The sequence below is a fragment of the Nomascus leucogenys genome, chromosome 18, assembly GCF_006542625.1.
Source record: "Nomascus leucogenys isolate Asia chromosome 18, Asia_NLE_v1, whole genome shotgun sequence".
NCBI classification, from domain to species: domain Eukaryota; kingdom Metazoa; phylum Chordata; class Mammalia; order Primates; family Hylobatidae; genus Nomascus; species Nomascus leucogenys.
The window spans coordinates 87,420,447-87,439,330 of record NC_044398.1 but is presented as its reverse complement, the minus strand read 5'-3'; the positions used below and the strand labels follow the sequence as shown (position 1 = coordinate 87,439,330).

At 48.2% G+C, this 18,884-nt stretch overlaps 1 protein-coding gene across 1 annotated transcript in view; it reads left to right on the top strand.

Annotated features, from left to right (window-relative positions):
- Positions 1-18,884, top strand: part of ABCC1 (ATP binding cassette subfamily C member 1) — a 150,016-nt gene that overhangs the window by 114,246 nt on the left and 16,886 nt on the right. Inside the window, exons 22-26 of the mRNA XM_030798043.1 lie at positions 3,903-4,110; positions 7,291-7,601; positions 14,173-14,372; positions 17,313-17,439; positions 18,321-18,422. Of these exons, the coding sequence (XP_030653903.1) occupies positions 3,903-4,110; positions 7,291-7,601; positions 14,173-14,372; positions 17,313-17,439; positions 18,321-18,422 (948 nt within the window). The remainder of the gene's footprint in view (positions 1-3,902; positions 4,111-7,290; positions 7,602-14,172; positions 14,373-17,312; positions 17,440-18,320; positions 18,423-18,884) is intronic.

Sequence of the window (18,884 nt, the reverse complement as noted above, 5' to 3'; positions counted from 1 at the left end):
TAGAGACAGGGTTTCGCCATGTTGGCCAGCCTGGTCTTGAACTCCTGACCTCAGGTGACCCACCCACCTCGGCCTCCCAAAGTGCTGGGATTACAGGCGTGAGCACCGCGCCCTGCCTGTTTTTAATTTCTCATTTGGTCCTAATGATTAGGTCCCTGAGAAAGTCGCAGGTGGGTCCTACCCTGCCTTCAGTACCTAACAACCGCTAGCCTCTCTTTGTAACAAGGAGACTGGGTTTTGAGCTCCTGTTTTATTGTTTTTAAAGATCGTCTATTTTGGGCAAGTGTTAATAATTCTCCATTTATGGTGGTGATCCAAAGTTTATTTTTAAAAATAAATGTGGTTTTTTTTTTTTTTACAGGGAATGGAATTTTTAAAGTAGGTAAAAAATAAGCATGCAGATAAAGAAGAACAAAAAAAAAACCCATGAAAGGTGGTAGCAGGGGAGTGAGGCTGGGGCACTTTCTCTTAGATCCGCCCGGATGTGTCCAGAGCTTCCCAGAACTGTCTGTTCCTGGCTTCTTCCCTAACTTGTCATCACAGTCAGGACCGTAACAAGGGGCAGAGGTGACTCTGGTATCCTCTCGCCTTACCCTTAGTAACCCTCCAGGAAGCCAGAGAAGTTACCCCAAATCACAGGAAATGGGAAGGAAGGGCCAGAGATGCCAGGCCCATTTAATCCTCATTTAACTCCAATTTTATATTCAAGGATCATCAAAGCCAGGGGGCTTGTAACTTGTCAAAGTTGGACCAAGAGTGGAGCCAGGCACAACATGCTCATCATTTCTTTTTCTTTTTTTTTTTTTTTTTGAGACGAAGTCCTGCTGTGTTGTCCAAGCTGGAGTGCCATGGCGCAATCTGAGCTCACCGCAACCTCCGCCTCCTGGGTCCAAGCGATTCTCCTGCCTCAGCCTCCCGAGTAGCTGGGACTACAGGCCTGCGCCACCATGCCCAGCTAATTTTTGTATTTTTGGTAGAGGCAGTGTTTCACTGTGTTGGCCAGGCTGGTCTCAAACTGCTGACCTTGTGATCTGCCTGCCTCAGCCTCCCAAAGTGCTGGTGCTGGGATTACAGGCATGAGCCACTGCACCCAGCCTTTTTTTTTTTTTTTTAATGTGTTTTCTTTTTGTTTTCTGAGACAAGGTCTGACTCTGTCACCCAGGATGGAGTGCAGTGGCACAGTCATGGCTAACTGCAGCCTCCACCTCACAGATTCAAGTGATTCTCCCACCTCAGCCTTCCAAGTAGCTGGGACTACATGTGTGCACCACCACACTTGACTAATTTTTATTTTTTTGTAGAGATGAGGTTTCACCCTGTTGCCCAGGCTGGTCTTGAACTCATGGGCTCAAGTGACTGGCCCGCCTCCCAAAGTACTGGGATTACAGATGTGAGCCACCACACCTGGTCACACACTTGTCATTTCTGACCCCTGAGCCCAGCACATTCCACTACTCATGAGAAAGAGGTTCCTGAACGCTGCAGGCTAATTTCAGGGACGGCAGGCCGCTTGGCTGCATGACAAAGCCAAGTGGTGAAATAAAAACATTCTTAATTGTGACCTGTCTCCTCACCCACATATTTCATTTTCCAGAATGGAGGCTTGAAAACTCAAAAGGAAGCAATCAGTTACACATCAGACCTGTTATCTTTCACCTGTTACCTTTCAGCTAGACCGCAGGGTCAGATGATGTTTGTTTTTTTTTTTTTCAGGTGAGGGGCAGGGCCTCACTGTGTCACTCAGGCTGGAGTGCAGTGGTGTGACCAACGCTCACTGCAGCCTTAAGCTTCTGGGACCAAGAGATCCTCCTAGCTCAGCTTCCTGAGCAGCTGGGACTATACGTGTGGACCACCACACCTAGCTAATTTAAAAATTTTTTGTAGAGACGGGGTCTTACTGTGTTTCCCAGGCTGGTCTCGAGCTCCTGGGCTCAAGTGATTTTCCTTCCTTGGCCTCCCAAAGTGCTGGCATTATAGGTGTGAGCCACCACACCCAGTCCAGATGATTTTTATGACCCAAAATTCAGCATGAAAAGCTTGAAATGACAATGAGCACAGACATGGGTAAAGATCCCTGGAATTTCCTGAAACCAAGCCGGGTGGTTTAGGTGGGGGCTGGCCTAAAGCAGATTGCCCTGTCTCTCAGGTCAGGCGGCTAGACACATTTGTTCAGCCCCATGCTGGGCCCCACAGGGAATATAGGAGGGAAAGAAACTCCAACCTTCACCTCCTGGAGCAAACTGGGCACTGGGAAGATGGGTGAGATGGTATTCTGTGCTCAGAGTGAAAAGAGTTGGGGGAGGCTGGCCCAGTTGTGGCTTGGAGGTGACATTTGGCCTTGGTTGCCAGGCAGCGTGTCACACATTGCTTAAAACTTATTGGTGGCTTCTGCTTTCTGTCAGTCTTGGCATAAAAGTTGGAATCCTGACCCGAGTCTCCCAGGCCATGTGTGGTCTGACTGCGACTGGTTTTTCCAGCCTCTTGTTCCTTGCTGCCCCATGATCTCCTGGCTCCAGCCACCAGTGCCTTCTCTCAGTTCCCCAGATGCACTGTGTTCCCTCCTACCTCAGGGCCTTTGCACATGCTGGTTCTGCCACCTTTTTTCCATTTTCAGCTGGTTTAACTCCTTTTTTTTTTTTTTCTCCTGGAGGCATTGTCTCCCTCTGTCACCCAGGTTGGTGTGCAGTGGCGTAATTTTGGCTCGGTGCAACCTCCACCTCCCGGCTTCAAGCGACTTTTGTGCCTCAGCCTACAGGCACGTGCCCTCACGCCCGACTGATTTTTGTGTTTTTTGTAGAGATGAGGTTTCATCATGTTGGCCAGGCTCGTCTTGGATTCCTGACCTCAGGTGATCCACTGGCCGCAGCCCCTCAAAGTGCTGGGATCACAGGAATGTGAGCCACGATGCCCAGCACTCTTTATTTGTTTTTTATTTTTCAAAGACAGTCTCACTCTGTCGCCCAGGCAGGAGTGCAGTGGCGCATTCTCGGCTCACTTTAACCTCCGCCTCCTGGGTTCCAGCGATTCTCTTGCCTCAGCCTCCCGAGTAGCTGAGATTACATGTGCCTACCACTATGCCCAGCTAATTTTTGTATTTTAGTAGAGAAGAGGTTTCACCATGTTGGTCAGGCTGGTCTTGAACTCTTGACTTCAGGTAATCCACCCGCCTCGGCCTACTGAAGTGCTGGGATCACAGGTATGAGCCACTGCGCCCAGCCTTGGTTTAACTCTTTAATGTCACTTCCTGGAAGAAAACCTCCCCCAATACCTCTCTAGACTGTGTTAGGTCGGGATGTCCTATTTTATACTCAACGTGGAATTGTGCGCTATTTACAGCCCTTCTCTGTGATGATGCATTTATCTGGGATGATTTTATGGGAGCCAATCTCACCAGGCGCCTGGAAGCTCCGTGCATAAGGGCAGAGCCCTGAGTTTGTCTCTTTTTTTTGAGACGGAGTCTCGCTCCGTCGCCCAGGCTGGAGTGCAGTGGGGCGATCTTGGCTCACTGCTGCAACCTCTGCTTCCTGGGTTCGAGGAATTCTCCTGCCTCAGCCTTCCAATTAGCTGGGATTACAGGTGCCGACCACCACACCCGGCTAACTTTCTATTTTTAGTAGAGGCAGGGTTTTGCCATATTGGCCAGGCTGGTCTCGAACTGTCTACCTCAGTTGATCTGCCCGCCTCAGCCTCCCAAAATGTTGGGATTACAGGTGTGAGCCATGGTGCCTGGCCCTCGACTTTGTTTACTGCTGACTTTGTCGAATAGCTAAAGGGGAGGGGTGTTCTCTGTAGGAGCAAAGGCAGGCAGCTGGGTGGTGCGGTGCTGGTGAAGCCCCTGACCTTGTGGGGCTGGGGCTGGTTGCATGCATGTGCTAAGCTGCCTTATCTCCTGTGGTCTCCAGGTCAAGCTTTCCGTATACTGGGACTACATGAAGGCCATCGGACTCTTCATCTCCTTTCTCAGCATCTTCCTTTTCATGTGTAACCACGTGTCCGCGCTGGCTTCCAACTATTGGCTCAGTCTCTGGACTGATGACCCCATCGTCAACGGGACCCAGGAGCACACTAAAGTCCGGCTGAGCGTCTATGGAGCCCTGGGCATTTCACAAGGTTGGTGCCACTGTCTCCCACCCCGCCTGATTTGGGCCCCTGTCGTGGCTTTGTCTAATTGTAGAAATGGATCCTTAGAGTCCTCAGGGTTTTGTGGGACCCCAAACCAAGCCAAACCCAGAGGAATGGTAGCTGTAAGCTAGTAGACACTCAGATATTTGTAGAGTGGGTGTTTGAGTGCTTTGTTCATATGGGCCTTGGTGGTAGACGGGAGGAGTGCTCTAGTGTGCCCATTTTACAGATGAGGACAGTTGAGAACAGAAGCCTCTAGAAGCACTGTGGGTTGGGAGGACCACCTTGACCCTGTTTGCTTTGTCACGGTGACAGAGCTTGCATGAGGTCCTGCTGAGTGAGGGTGGAAATTGGCTCATACTAGTAATTCCCAATTATGGGCAGGGTTGTCCCTCAGGGATGTTTGACAATATCTGGAGACACTTTTGGCTGTCACAAGATTGAGAAACCCTGCTGTTGGCCAGGCATGGTGGCTCACACCTGTAATCCCACACTTTGGGAGGCTGAAGTCAGAGGATCGCTTGAGGTCAGATGTTTGAGACCAGCCTAGACAACATAGTGAGACCCTGTTTCTAGAAAAAAAAGATAAATAAAATGAACTACAGGTACACGTGGTGGTATGCGCTTGTGGTCTCAGCTACTTGGGCAGCTGAGGTCACAAGATTGCTTGAGCCCAGGAGTTTGAGCCTACAGTTAGACCTATGATTGCACCACTGCCCTCCAGCCTGGGTGACAGAGCAAGACCGTGTCTCAAAAAATAAAACAAACAAACAAAAAAAACCCTGCTCTCTACTGTTCTGTGTGGTCCTATGGGAGTCCTCAAATGCAGCGGTGTTGATAATAACAGCTGGCATTTACGGAGCATTTACTTGGTGCTTGGATTTGTTCTAAACACTTCCACATGTTTTAACTTATTTTATCCTTGCAGCAGTCCTGTGAGGTAGGAGTTAATATTTCCCTCATTTTGGAGATACAGAAATCGAGGCCCAGAGAGGTTGAGTGAGTTGCCGAAAGTCACACAGCTAATATGTGGCAGCATTGGCATTGAACAAGGCAGTCTGGCTGAGGAGCTCACGCTGTTATCCACTGTGCTGTGCAGTATGTGAGCCATGTTTGCAAATACACATGTATGGTCCATATGATATACACACAGTAAATGGATAGTCTTGACACATTTGAGCACTTCTGTATACCAGGCACATTGCCAGGTGGGGACTTCACATTTCACAGTGCTCTGAGGTCAGCGTCATTGTCCCATTTTACAGATGAGGAAACTGAGAGATTCAGTGACCAGTAGGAGGTCCCATAGCTGGTAAGTGGCAGAGATGGCATTTGGCAGCATTGGCTCCAGAGCCTGTCACTTGAGCCCCTGCCTATTGGGTGTCTTCCTGATTAAGGAGGCCGAGACGGAAGCCTCTCTGTTCCTAGGAAGTTGCTGCTCTGGAAAGCACAGTGCCCTCCTGTGGGTTGTTTGAGAGAACCACCAATGTCTCAGGATCTCCAGGAGGTGGTTTTGGGAAAACCCACTGGTAGCAGAGCACACATGGATTCCTTGAGTCTCTCAATCCCCACCCTCCCCTTTCCTTGCCATTAGGGGAAAGGACTGTGGGCTACAAATTATAATTGAGGGAAGGTAGAGAACAGAGAGGGTGTGGTATTACCTGAACTCACACAGCAACAATGTCTGTTCCAGAGCTGTGCTGTCTGGTGCGGTAGTCACGAGACACAGGTGGCTATTTTAATTTCAACTGTTAAAATTAATATTGGGCGCAGTAACTCACGCCTGTAACCCCAACACTTTGAGAGGCCAAGGCGGGTGGATTGCTTAGTCCAGGGGTTCAAGACCAGCCTGGGCAACATGGCAAAACCCTCTTTCTACAAAAGATACAAAAATTCGCTGGGCATGGTGGCGCATGCCTGTAATCCCTGCTACTCAGGAGGCTGAGGTGGGAGGATTGCTTGAGCCCAGGAGGTCGAGGCTGCAGTGAGCCGTGATCACAGCCCTGCACTCCACCCTGGGTGACAGGATGAGAGAGACCCCATCTCAAAAGAAAAATAAAATGAAAGATTTATTCGATTAGACTAGACACGTTTCAAGTGCTCAGTAGCCATCATTTCCATCATTTCAGAAAATTATCTCAGATAGCACTGTTCTAAAGCAGCGATCCCCCAGCCTTTTTGGCACCAGGGACTGGTTTCATGGAAACGGTGGGGGGTGATTTCGGGATGAAACTGTTCCACCTTAGATCATCAGGCATTAGTTAGATTATCCTAAGAAGCGCACAATCTAGGTCCCTTGCATGTGCGGTTCACAATAGGGTTCACACTGCTAGAGGATCTAATGCCACCACTGAGAGCACAGGAGGCGGAGCTCAGCCGGTGACGCTCAGGAGGTGGCCACCACTCACCTCCTACTGTGGGGCCTGCTTCCTAACAGGTCATGAACTGCTGCCAATCTGTGGCCTGGGGGTTGGGGACCCCTGGTCTAGAAGAATATGGCATGTGGATTAAGAGCAGGCTGTCTGGATTAAAATCCCAGTTCTGCTTCTGACAGGCACAGTATACTAAGGGCAAAGGCATTCAGTTGTCTGGACTTCAGTTTTCTTATCTGTAAATTGGGTAGTAATAGAAGCTATTCAGAGTCATCCTAAAAATTAGTTACATGTAAAACCCAGCACAGTGCTTAGCACATAGGAAGTATCCTCTGAATAATAGCTGCCACCACCATCATCATCATCATTATTATTATTATTATTTTTTTTGAGACGGAGTCTCACTCTGTCACCCATGTTGGAGTGGAGTGACACACTCTTGGCTCACTGCAACCTCCACCTCCTGGATTCAAGCAATTCCCTTGCCTCAGCCTTCCGAGTACCTGGGATTACAGGTGCCCGCCGCCATGCCTGGCTGATTTTTGTATTTTTAGTAGAGATGGAGTTTCACTGTGTCGGCCAGGCTGGTCTTGATCTCCTGACCTCAAGTGATGCAACCGCTTCAGCCTCCCAAAGTGCTAGGATTACAGGTGTGAGGCACCATGCCTGGCTCATCATCATTACTATTATTAGAAGTTGGGAATCCAGGCCTGCCTCGTCCACGTGGCCGCTCCTCCCTGCAGTGCCTGGTCAGCTCCCTCTCTGCATTGTGGAGTTTAACTCCGAGTGTCTGCAGGGATCGCCGTGTTTGGCTACTCCATGGCCGTGTCCATCGGGGGGATCTTGGCTTCCCGCTTTCTGCACGTGGACCTGCTGCACAGCATCCTGCGATCACCCATGAGCTTCTTTGAGCGGACCCCAAGTGGGAACCTGGTGAACCGCTTCTCCAAGGAGCTGGACACGGTGGACTCCATGATCCCGGAAGTCATCAAGATGTTCATGGGCTCCCTGTTCAACGTCATCGGTGCCTGCATCGTTATCCTGCTGGCCACGCCCATCGCTGCAATCATCATCCCGCCCCTCGGCCTCATCTACTTCTTCGTCCAGGTAAGGGGTGAGGTCTTAGTGTTCAGGACAAGCCCTACTGCGCATTTTACACCAGTGTTACCTAAAGCCTCGTTTTATCTCACCACGTCCCCAGTGTGGTGCTTTTGAAGTGTAGAGATTTGTTTTTGTCACTTTCGAATACCTAAATTTTTTTTTGGTCACTGTAACAAAATGCACTTTTTTGTGGAATGCACTTTTTTCCTAAGTTTTATTTTTCCACCTGTCAATTCAAAAAGGAAACAAAACCTATCGCTATAAAGACAACTTCATTATTAATTTTTTTTTTTTTTTTTTGGAGACAGAGTCGCACTCCGTCACCCAGGCTGGAGTGCAATGGTGCAATCTCGGCTCACTGCAACCTCCACCTCCCAGTTCAAGTGATTCTCCTGCCTCAGCCTCCCGAGTAGCTGGGATTATAGGCACACACCACCATGCCTGGTTAATTTTTGTATTTTTAGTAGAGATTGGGTTTCACCAGTGTTGGCCAGGCTGGTCTCAAACTCCTGATCTCAGGTGATCCGCCCACCTCAACCTCTGAAAGTGTTGGGATTATAGGCTTGAGCCACTGTGCCCAGCCTAAAATTTCTTCAAGTATAAAATTCTTTAGTTCCTAAGCCTCCTGTAGATAGTGGAAATATGAATAATAGCAGCTTAAACAAGATAGATGTTTCTCTTTCTCTGTCATAATAGAAATTTAGAGTTAGGCTGTTCAGGGCTCGTATGGCAGCTTCAATGAGTTTAATATCCCAGATACCTGCTTTTATTTTAAAAATTTTAAAAATCTTACCATATTTGTACAAGGTTTTCATTCTTAAGTTGGCTTCGTGGTCCAAGGTGGCTGCTGGAGCTCCAGCCATTATATCTATATTTCAGTCAGTGAGACCAAAGAAGGGAAGTAGGGCAAGGGAGCATAGGGGCGCTGAATCAGCACTACCCTCTTATCTGCAGGCACACATTCTAAGATCCCCCGCAGTGGATGCCTGCAACCACAGATAGTATTGAATCCTACATATACTGTTTTTTTTTCCCTGTACATACATACCTATGATAAAGTTAAATTTATAAATTTGGCGTAATAGATTAATAGCAATGATTTATAATAATAAAATAGAACAACTATAACAATAAGCCAGTATCACTACTCTTGTACTTTAGGGGCATTATTTTTATTATTATTATTTTTGAGACAAAGGCTAGCTCTGTCTTCCAGGCTGGAGTGCAGTGATGGAATCTTGCTTCATTGCAACATCTGCCTTCCAGGTTCAAGCGATTCTCCTGCCTCAGCCTCCCAAGTAGCTGGGATTACAGGCACGTGCCACGCCCAGCTAGTTTTTGTATTTTTACTAGAGATGAGGTTTCACTGTGTTGGCCAGGCTGGTCTCTAACTCCTGACCTCAAGTGATCCGCCCGCCTCAGCCTCCCAAAGTGCTGGGATTACAGGCATTGAGCCACTGCTTCCAGCCAGGGGCATTATTAACTAAATTCGGGTTACTTACACGTAAGCACTGCAGTACCATGGCAGTCAGTCTGATAACCGATATGGCTATTAAGTGACTAAACTGACAGGGAGGGTCTGCAGCATGGGCCTGCTGGACAAAGGGATGATTCACACCCTGGATGGCACTGGGGGGGATTTCATCACACTACTCAGAAGGGTGCACAATTTAAAACTTACACGTTATTTATTTCTGAAGTCTTTTGTTTACTATTTTTGGACCACAGATGACCGTGGATAACTGAAACCATGTATATTAGTTTGTCCTCATACTGCTATGAAGAAATACCCAATACTGGGTAATTTATTAAGGAAAGGTTTAATTGACTGATAGTTCCGCGTGGCTGAGGAGGCCATGGCAGAAGGAGAAGCAAACATGTCCTTCACATGGTGGCAGGAAGAAGAGTGAGGGTGCCACAAAGATCTTGTGAGAACTAACTCACTATGGTGAGAACAGGTTGGGGGAAACTGCCCGCATGATTCGGTTGTCTCCACCGGGTCCCTCCCATGACACATGGGGATTACCTATTCAAGGTGAGATTTGGGTGGGGACACAGCCAAACCATATAACCGTGGAAAGTGCAACCTTGGATTAGAGGGACACCTGTACATCTAGTTGTCCAGAACTTCGTCATGGGACTGCCTGTATTCGCAAGGGACCCTGGGAAGTGCCGCGTTTCAGCTGGGCACATTGCACTTCCCAACAAGATGTTTGTGTTGGGCCTAGGCATGGTGGCCCATGCTTGTAATCCTAGCCCTTTGGGAGGCCGAGGTGGGTGGATCACCTGAAGTCAGGAGTTCGAGACCAGCCTGACCAATATGGTGAAAAACCCGTCTCTACTAAAAATACAAAAATTAGCCAGGTGTGGTGGCATGTGCCTGTAGTCTCAGCTACTTGGAAGGCTGAGACAGGAGATTGCTTGAACCCAGGAGGTGGAGGTTGCAGTGAGCCAAGATTGCACCACTGCGTTCCAGCCTGGGCGACAGAGCGAGGCTCTGTCTCAAAAAAATAAAGAAGTTTCCTTTGGGGAAGAAGGAGAAATTGTGTAGGCAGTCAGTCGTCTCTGCTGCATCCCTTCTGCAGAAACGGTTATTTGTTCTTTGTTCTTTGAACACATGTGGTTTCTTAGGATATCGCAGGATAGATCATGTTTTCAATTGACAGGTGGAGCATCTTGCTAAGTGGGAAAGCTGAGAGTGCAGCCTCAAGTCTGTCCAATTCCAAAACTGCCATTACCCCTAAAGGATTAACTGCAGCACAATTGCCAGTAGGGATGGGTTGTTTAGACGGGAGCATTCCAGCTGCAAGGGAAAACAAGAGTAAGAAACCATGAGGCACATCATATCTCAAACCACGCTGCACAGCTGTTCAGGTGGCGTCCAGGGGGCCTTGGTTCAGTCATCCGGCCCCTGCGCCCCACCACACCATAGCCCGATGATTGATGAGAACGAACACTGACGGAATCAGAGAGAGTAGGTCCAGTTCCCGGAGTCTCATTATATCCCCTTGAAATTGGTGCCAGCTTTTTTTTTCTTTTTCCTTTTTTTTTTTTTTTTTTTTGCATTTACCAAAAAATGTTATCTGTGTTCATACGCCAGCTGGAAAATTTCCTGAAAGACTCAAAAATAACAAAACAGGCCAAATGCAATGTTGAAGGCAACTTAAATGTCTGCCAATAGCAGGACCTTGGGTACACCGTGGAGGGATGTGGCTTTGAGGAGGGATAATTAGAAGACACAGCTGTTGGAGCACTAAGGATTTTATTTTTCAACAACAAAGGAAATGATTTCAGCAAAGGACCAAGTTCTAGGTGCACTGTCATTATCGCTGAGATGAAATGCGTCATGTGTGTGGGCAGGACTGGAAGGGAGGCAGATACATGAAAACATTGTCTTTTTAAGGGTTGAGATTATAGGATAGTAAATTTTTTAATGGCTTTTGGCTAAATTTACATTTATATACTCTCACTAGGCAGTCTCATTCCTAAGTGTATATGGAAAAAAAAACAAAACAAAACACAAAGGCAGTGCTTAGAATGTTCTCAGCATCTTGATTCATAATCGCCCCAAACTGGAAACAGCTCAAATGTCCATTAACAGGACCGTGGAGAAATAAATTGTGATGTAATTATACAATTTGTGGTTGAGTAGTAAAAAGGAATGAAATGCTAATACACAACAATTTGGGTTTATCTCACAGATGTTATAGTGATCAAAAGAAGCCAGACAAAAAAGAGTAGGTACTGTGAGATTTCATTTATATGAAGTTCGGTCGGGTGCGGTGGCTCATGCCTGTAATCCTAGCACTTTGGGAGGGCTAGACAGGAGGATCACTTGGGCCCAGGAGTTCGAGACCAGCCTGAGCAACATGGGAAAGCTTGGTCTCTACAGAAAATACAAAAATTAGCTGGGTGTGGTGGCGTGCACCTGTAGTCCCACCTGCTTGGGAGGTTGAGGTGGAAGGGTCACTTGAGCCTCGGAGGCTGAGGCTGCAGTGAGCTGACATTGTGCCACTGCACTTCAGCCTTGGTGACAGGGCGAGTTGTCTCAGAAAAACATCAGATCGGCAGGGCAGGTGGATCACCTGAGGTCAGGAGTTTGAGACCAGCCTGGCCAACATGGTGAAACCCCATCTCTAGTAAAAATACACAAATTAGCCAGGCACGGTGGTGGGCGCCTGCAATCCCAGATACTCAGGAGGCTGAGGCAGGAGAATTGCTTGAACCTGGGAGGCAGAGGTTGCAATGAGCCGAGATTGTGCCACTGTTCTCCAGCCTGGGTGACAGAGTGAGACTCTGTCTTAAAAAATAAGATCATTCCTGAACAAATATTCATCTCAGGTTAGATATTTCCAGTAAATGAGGTTCAGAGGCAGTGGCAAGTGGAGGAAACTGAACAGGTAACACACTTGAGAGCGATTTGTATCTGGAATGTTCAGAAAGCAAGCTGGTAAGAGAGGAAGGAGATGTGGTCCGGGGTAAGATGGGGCAGATCACCTGGGCCTTCAGCCATGCAGAGGGGTCTGGATTTCATGGGAGGCGGTGGGAACAGCTGGAGAAGAAATTATATCTGATCCACATTCCAGGAATTGTCAGAACAGCTATTCTGAGACTGCGTGGGGTTGTATGGTGCCTGGGTTCACTTACAGAGCTTCTGAGGCCCCAGAAGTCTCTCCATCTGTGGGTCCCAATTAACGCCCGTGCCGCCACCCAGAAAGAGGCTGCCAACCACAGAGGCCTCGTAAAAGCCACCTGCTGCTATTGATGCTTTTTGTTGGACTCTGCCCCAAAGCAGCCCAGTACACCTGGCCCAGGGCAGGACGCAGGGAGGCTGAGTTCCTAGCAACCCTTTGTTAGTTTTCCTAGCCCTGCTGTTGATAAGCAATTGTAGGCCCCTTGTGGAATCAGGAACCCCGGGCTTACCAGTTCCTTTTGCACAGATGAGAAAAACCTAGGCTAGGAGAGCACAGTGTCCTCATATGGCTGCTGCAGCCTCTGATCCACAGCTCTGCAAAGCTTCCAGAAGGTGGTTGGCTTTTGTTCTGAATCTAACAAGACTTCTCGGGAGGCTCTTGGTGCCTGGCACTGGCTAAGTGCCAGGTTGGGGGAGGCGGAGCAGATGAAGCGTCTGCCCGCGAGGGTGGATGGAGCTGCTTGTGAAACGTATCATCGTAGCCCAGGAGCTGGGACACTGAAGCCCGGAGAAGGTGCTCATGTTGGAGGATAGGAAGGGCTTCCCGAGGAAGTGACATCTGTGCTCCCATCTGCTGGGTGATGAGGAATGGCCTAGACGGCATGGGGATGATGGTGGAGGCAGGCGGCCAGTGTGCAAGGAAGAAAGGGGAGAGTTGCTGGACGAGATGAGTTGAGGGAGGCATGGTTGGCAACTCTAACAACCCTGGGAGGCCATCGAAGGAGGGGGGTGACGCGATTGACCCTGTCCTCATGGGCGTCTCAGCCGGGCTGAGTGTGCTGGAACCGGCCATTGCATGGACACAGTCACTCCTGAGGGGATGTGATCAACAGGCGGAATTCTGTCACTTAATGTCAACAATAGTCACCAGCTAACTGAGTGCTTACTGTTAGGTCAAACTATATGAAACTGCTGATACTCATTTCTTATCTATAGAAACAGCCATTTCCTATGGTTCCACCTAGTGTTACCAGGCACTGTGCTTAGTGACATCATGTATATCTATATGATTTATGAAATAATGTGTCCACGCAAATATACGTCACATGTAAGACTGTAATTCTTACATGTCACCCTAACAATGACCCCGTGAAGCAAGCCTTGTTTTGTTTTGTTTCTTAGTAATTTTTTATTTTTGTAGAGATGGGGTTTTGCCATGTGCCTGGGCTGGTCTCAAACTCCTGGCCTCAAGTGATCTCCCGCCTCTGCCTCCTGAAGTGCAGGTGTTACAAGCATGAGCCACCACACCCGGCCGAGCAAGCCTTGTTCCCATTTTACAGATAAGGAGACTGAGGCTTAGAGAAATAAAGTGTTAGTCGTGTTTATATTGCCAGTCAGTAGTTGAGTCAGGATTTGAACTGAGGTCTCGTTGACCTCAAAGGCTATGCCGAAAACCACACTGCTGGTTCCAGAAAACCCTAGAGGTGAAAGGCTTCAGAGAGGCAGTACGGGGTAGAGGTTAGCACTTTGCAGCCCAGATGGCCTGGGTTTGAATCCCAGCTCTGCCCCTTGCTAGCCACTTGACCTTGGGGAGGAGATTAACTAGCTTCTTTGTGCCTTAGTTTACCCATCACATATAGGAATGAGCACCTCAGGTTTTTTGTGAGGATTGAGTGAACTGATGTTTGTAAAAATGCTTAGAACGATGCCTGGGGCTGTGGGCTTTGTATAAGCATGAGCTATTATTGTCACTGTCCTTGTCATTGGTGGTGCTGTGCCTGTGGTTCACCAGGTGAGTGGGCACCCCTGTGAGGGCAGCCCGGCTCTAGCATTTTGCCTCTTGGAGGTATCGGTTACATCTAGACTTTCTCCAGCACAGCCCTGCCCTGGGAGGATGGTATGAGGGAACCTTCATCAACTCCCCATGTCTGTTCTCTACCCCAGAGGTTCTACGTGGCCTCCTCCCGGCAGCTGAAGCGCCTCGAGTCGGTCAGCCGCTCCCCGGTCTATTCCCATTTCAACGAGACCTTGCTGGGGGTCAGCGTCATTCGAGCCTTTGAGGAGCAGGAGCGCTTCATCCACCAGAGTGACCTGAAGGTGGACGAGAACCAGAAGGCCTATTACCCCAGCATCGTGGCCAACAGGTGGGCGTGGTGGGCCTGCAGGAGGGGGTGGAGGAGGCCGCCTTAGCACCTTGTCCCTTTGCCTCGATCTCTTCCTTGCACCTTGAGCTGTGTATAAAGCCAAACCCGGGCCTTTGCAGAAAGGATGGAGAGGCTTGATGAGCGCGGAGGACAGATGAATCATTCGGAGCAGACAGCGGCGCTGTAGACATGCAGTGCCCGGGGCATTTAAGTGCAGGGACACAGCTCTTCTGGAGTCAGAAAGCCTTGCAAGTGCCTCCCTTTAACTGTCATCCTAGTGATACAAGAGTGCAGCGACAGACTCTGCTGTTGGGCATCTTCATACCGCTGTTCCCATCTGGGGGTGATCATGCACTCCTGCGTGATGTGTGTCAGAAGCAATTTACTAATACTAAGTTAAACCATATGAGATTGTCATCTTGTGGGCCAGATGTCATGGCTCATGCCTGTAATCCCAGTACTTTGGGAGGCTGAGGCAGGAGGATCCGTTGAGGCCAGAGATTCCAGGCCAGCCTGGGCAACATAGCAAGACCCCCATCTCTCAAAAAAAAAAAAAAAAAAAAAAAAGTAGCCTGTCATGGTGGTGTGTGCCTGTAGTCCTAGCTTCTCGAGAGGCTGAGGCTGGAGGTCGTTTGAGCCCAGGAGTTCAAAGTTGCATCGAGCTATGATTGCACCACTGCACTCCAGCCTGGGCGACAGAGTGAGACCCTGTCTCTGGAAAAACAAAAAAAGGAGATGGGGATGGGAGATTGACATCTTGTGGATCACAGATAATAGCATCAATCCAAAAGAGGCAGAAGTTTGCTAATTATTTGCTGAATTCAGAGAAGTGTCCCTCTCACCCATTTGCATCTTGATAGACTTTCCTCAAAAAGTGACAGCACCCCAGAGGTGTCCCATAGCCATGAGCCCATCTTACACACTCTAATCCCATAGTGTAAGTCTGGGTGGGTCAACCCTGAATGATTAGAGACCTTGACTTCCCTTCAGAATTTTTAGGGAGTTTGTCACAATCTGGCTGTGTCTGGCAGAGTAGTGAGGATCAGTCACTTGGTTCATAAGGGCTGCAATGGAGAAAAGATCAACACCCCATCTTCCTAGAATGCTTTATATTTCAGAACTTTAAAATAATAGTTCTAGTGGTACATGATATACGAAGCCTAGCTTTAAACAAATAAGATGGCCAGGCGCAGTGGCTCACATCTGTAATCCCAGCACTTTGGGAGGCCAAGGTGGGTGGATCACCTGAGGTCAGGAGTTCGAGACCAGCCTGGTCAACATGGCTAAATCCCGTCTATATTAAAAATACAAAAAAAATTAGCCGGGCATGGTGGTGGGTGCCTGTAGTCCCAGCTACTCGGGAGGCTGAGGCAGAAGAATCACTTGAACCCAGGAGGCAGAGGTTGCAGTGAGCCAAGACGGCACCATTGCACTGGGCAACAAGAGCGAAACTCTATCTCAAGAAATAATAGAAGATAAGAGAAGAATAAAATAAAAAGTAAAATAAAATAGTTCTGATGGTACATGATACCATACGAAACCTAGCTTTAAACAAATGAGATGACCAGGCACATTGGTTCACACCTGTAATCCCAGCACTTTGGGTGGCCAAGGCAGGAGGGTCACTTGAGCCCAGGAGTTCGAGACCAGCCTGGGCATTATAGGGAGACCCTGTCTCTAAAAAAAAACAAAACAAAACAACCAAAAATTTGCCAGGTGTGGTGGCATGGGCCTGTAGTCCCAGCTACTCAGGCTGAGGCAGGAGGATCCCTGGAACTTGGAAGGTTGAGGCTGCAGTGAGCTGTGATCATGTCATCCACACTCCAGCCTGGATGGCAGAGTAAGACCCCATCTCAAAAAACAAGGCCGGGCGTGGTGGCTCACGCTTGTAATCCCAGCACTTTGGGAGGCCGAGGCAGGCGGATCACGAGGTCAGGAGATCGAGACCATGGTGAAACCCCGTCTCTACTAAAAATACAAAAAATTAGCTGGGCGTGGTGGCGGGCGCCTGTAGTCCCAGCTACTCGGAGAGGCTGAGGCAGGAGAATGGCGTGAACCCGGGAGGCGGAGCTTGCAGTAAGGCGAGATTGCGCCACTGCAGTCCAGCCTGGGTGACAGAGCGAGACTCCGTCTCAAAAAAAAAAAAAAAAAAAAAAAAATGACAGAAAACATGATTTCTGTTTCTATTTTAAAGGGTAACATAGTATATTTTAACACTTTGAAATGAAGAAGAGTCTGGGTTTGGGAACGTTACAATGATGTTTACTCGTACTAGTTACCTAGTACGCACTCCCCTCCCAGATCTGTCTCATAACAAGAGACTGTTCTTTTCTACTTATTTTTAGCCAAAAGGCCAAGAAACGACGGTTATTTTAAATCACTAGTGTCTCTTATAGTTAATGCCTTCTTAGTATTTAGGAATTTCCAGGACATCTTTTTGTTGTTGTGAATAACTCTGTGTGTGTGTGTGTGTGTGTGTGTATATGTGTGTGTGTATATATATACACATATATATATACGTATATATATGTACATATATATATATATATACGTATATATATGTGTATATATATATATGTGATTACAGGAGTGACCCACTACGCCCGGCCTATATGTATATATTTTAAAGGCTTCAATGAGAAAAAAGTTCTTAAAAAGGCAAGCTTCAGATTCCAGGGAAGATTGCCTCTGGAGAGCTCTGTTTTAATCCATGGGTTTGCCAGATTAATGAGGATTTACTGGCGTCATGCCTTTCGGCCGTCCCTACCCTGCGCCCATTGTGCATGTTTTGAAAAAGCAGTGCCAGGAAGGACTCTCTCTGGAACTATTGCGGAGTTACTTGAGTTAGCACAGAATCCCCTTCCTCCCCCAAGAGCTGTAAGCCAAGTCTCTGTAAAGCTGACTCCACGCCTGTTTGTCTGCCTGTGTGTCTTGGCGCAGGTGGCTGGCCGTGCGGTTGGAGTGTGTGGGCAACTGCATCGTTCTGTGTGCTGCCCTGTTCGCGGTGATCTCCAGGCACAGCCTCAGCGCTGGCTTGGTGGGCCTCTCAGTGTCTTACTCATTGCAGGTAAGAGGGGATGCTCGTGGCTGGATTATTAAAGTCTGTTAATGGGGGAGCCAGTTGTCCTTGGCTTTGGATTCCAGCTTCAACAGGAATCGGGCAGAGGAGTGTGAGAGGCATGGAGTTTGAGGAGTGGATACAGTGCTACAGTGCCAAGTGACCAACTAGAGCAGGAGAGGGATTTGACATGTGGCCAGGATTTTCCCCATCAGTCACAGAGATTCCTTAGTGGCCCAAGAGGATACTTCCAGCTACAAGGGGAATGCTTTTAAAGCTATGAATTTCCCTGTAAGAACTGCTTTAACTGCATCTCACAAATGGTGATACATTGTGTTTTCATATTGTTACCTGGCTAAAAATATTTTCCAGTTTCTTATGTGGCCCATGAGTTATTTTGGAAATGTGGTGTGTGCTTAGGAGATGGCAATGTGGCAGGCCTGGGTGATGGCTATACCTGGGGTTGCTAATTTCTGTACCTTTCTTACCTGAATGTTTCATAATTCATAACCTTTTTTTTTTGGAGGTGGAATCTTGCTCTGTCACCCAGGCTGGAATGCAGTGGTGCAATCTCGGCTCACTGCAACCTCTGCCTCCTGGGTTCAAGTGATTCTCCTGCCTCAGCCTCCCAAATAGCTGGGTTTACAGGTGTGCATCACCACGCCTGGCTAATTTTTGTATTTTTAGTAGCGACTGATGGGGTTTCGCCATGTTGGCCAGGCTGGTCTCAAACCCCTGACCTCAGGTGATCTGCTCGCCTCAGCCTCCCATGATTCATACTTGTTAAAAATAATTTGTTTCCTGTTATCTCAGTGGGAAAAAAAAAAGAAAAAGGAAAGTAAAGTACGCCTGCTCGCTCTAGAAATGTCACGTGACTCTTCCACTCACAGGTCACCACGTATTTGAACTGGCTGGTTCGGATGTCATCTGAGATGGAAACCAACATCGTGGCCGTGGAGAGACTCAAGGAGTATTCAGAGACTGAGAAGGAGGTAGGCAAGGGCCCCTGGCCGGACCTCTTGGCCTTTGGTGTAGCTTTACCCCAAGGAGATCTGTGGACCCTATCCTGTGCACCTCTGTCTCTGAGCAGGAGAGTGAGCTGGATACCTCACCAGGTGGAAGTGCATCTTATGCTTGTCCAGTCTTTTTGCAGCACTTAGTTAGAGCCCGGTTTTAGGGTGAAAATAGTTTACCGGCTTTCCCCAAGATCTGGGGTATCCGTATATGAGACTGTGGGATGCTGTCAGGGCATTCAGAAAGTATTCACATTGTGAAGAAGTTTCCCCCTCTAATTGTCTTTCATAACTTTTGACGGTATCACAGAGAAAGTCTTAGTCTGGGGCTAGCAGATCTTTAACACAATTGTTAACAGATCTTTAGCAATTGAGATGATCTCCCTTCAACAGACAGATAAACAGCAGCCCTCACACTTGGAGTCTTCAACAGGATGGCTT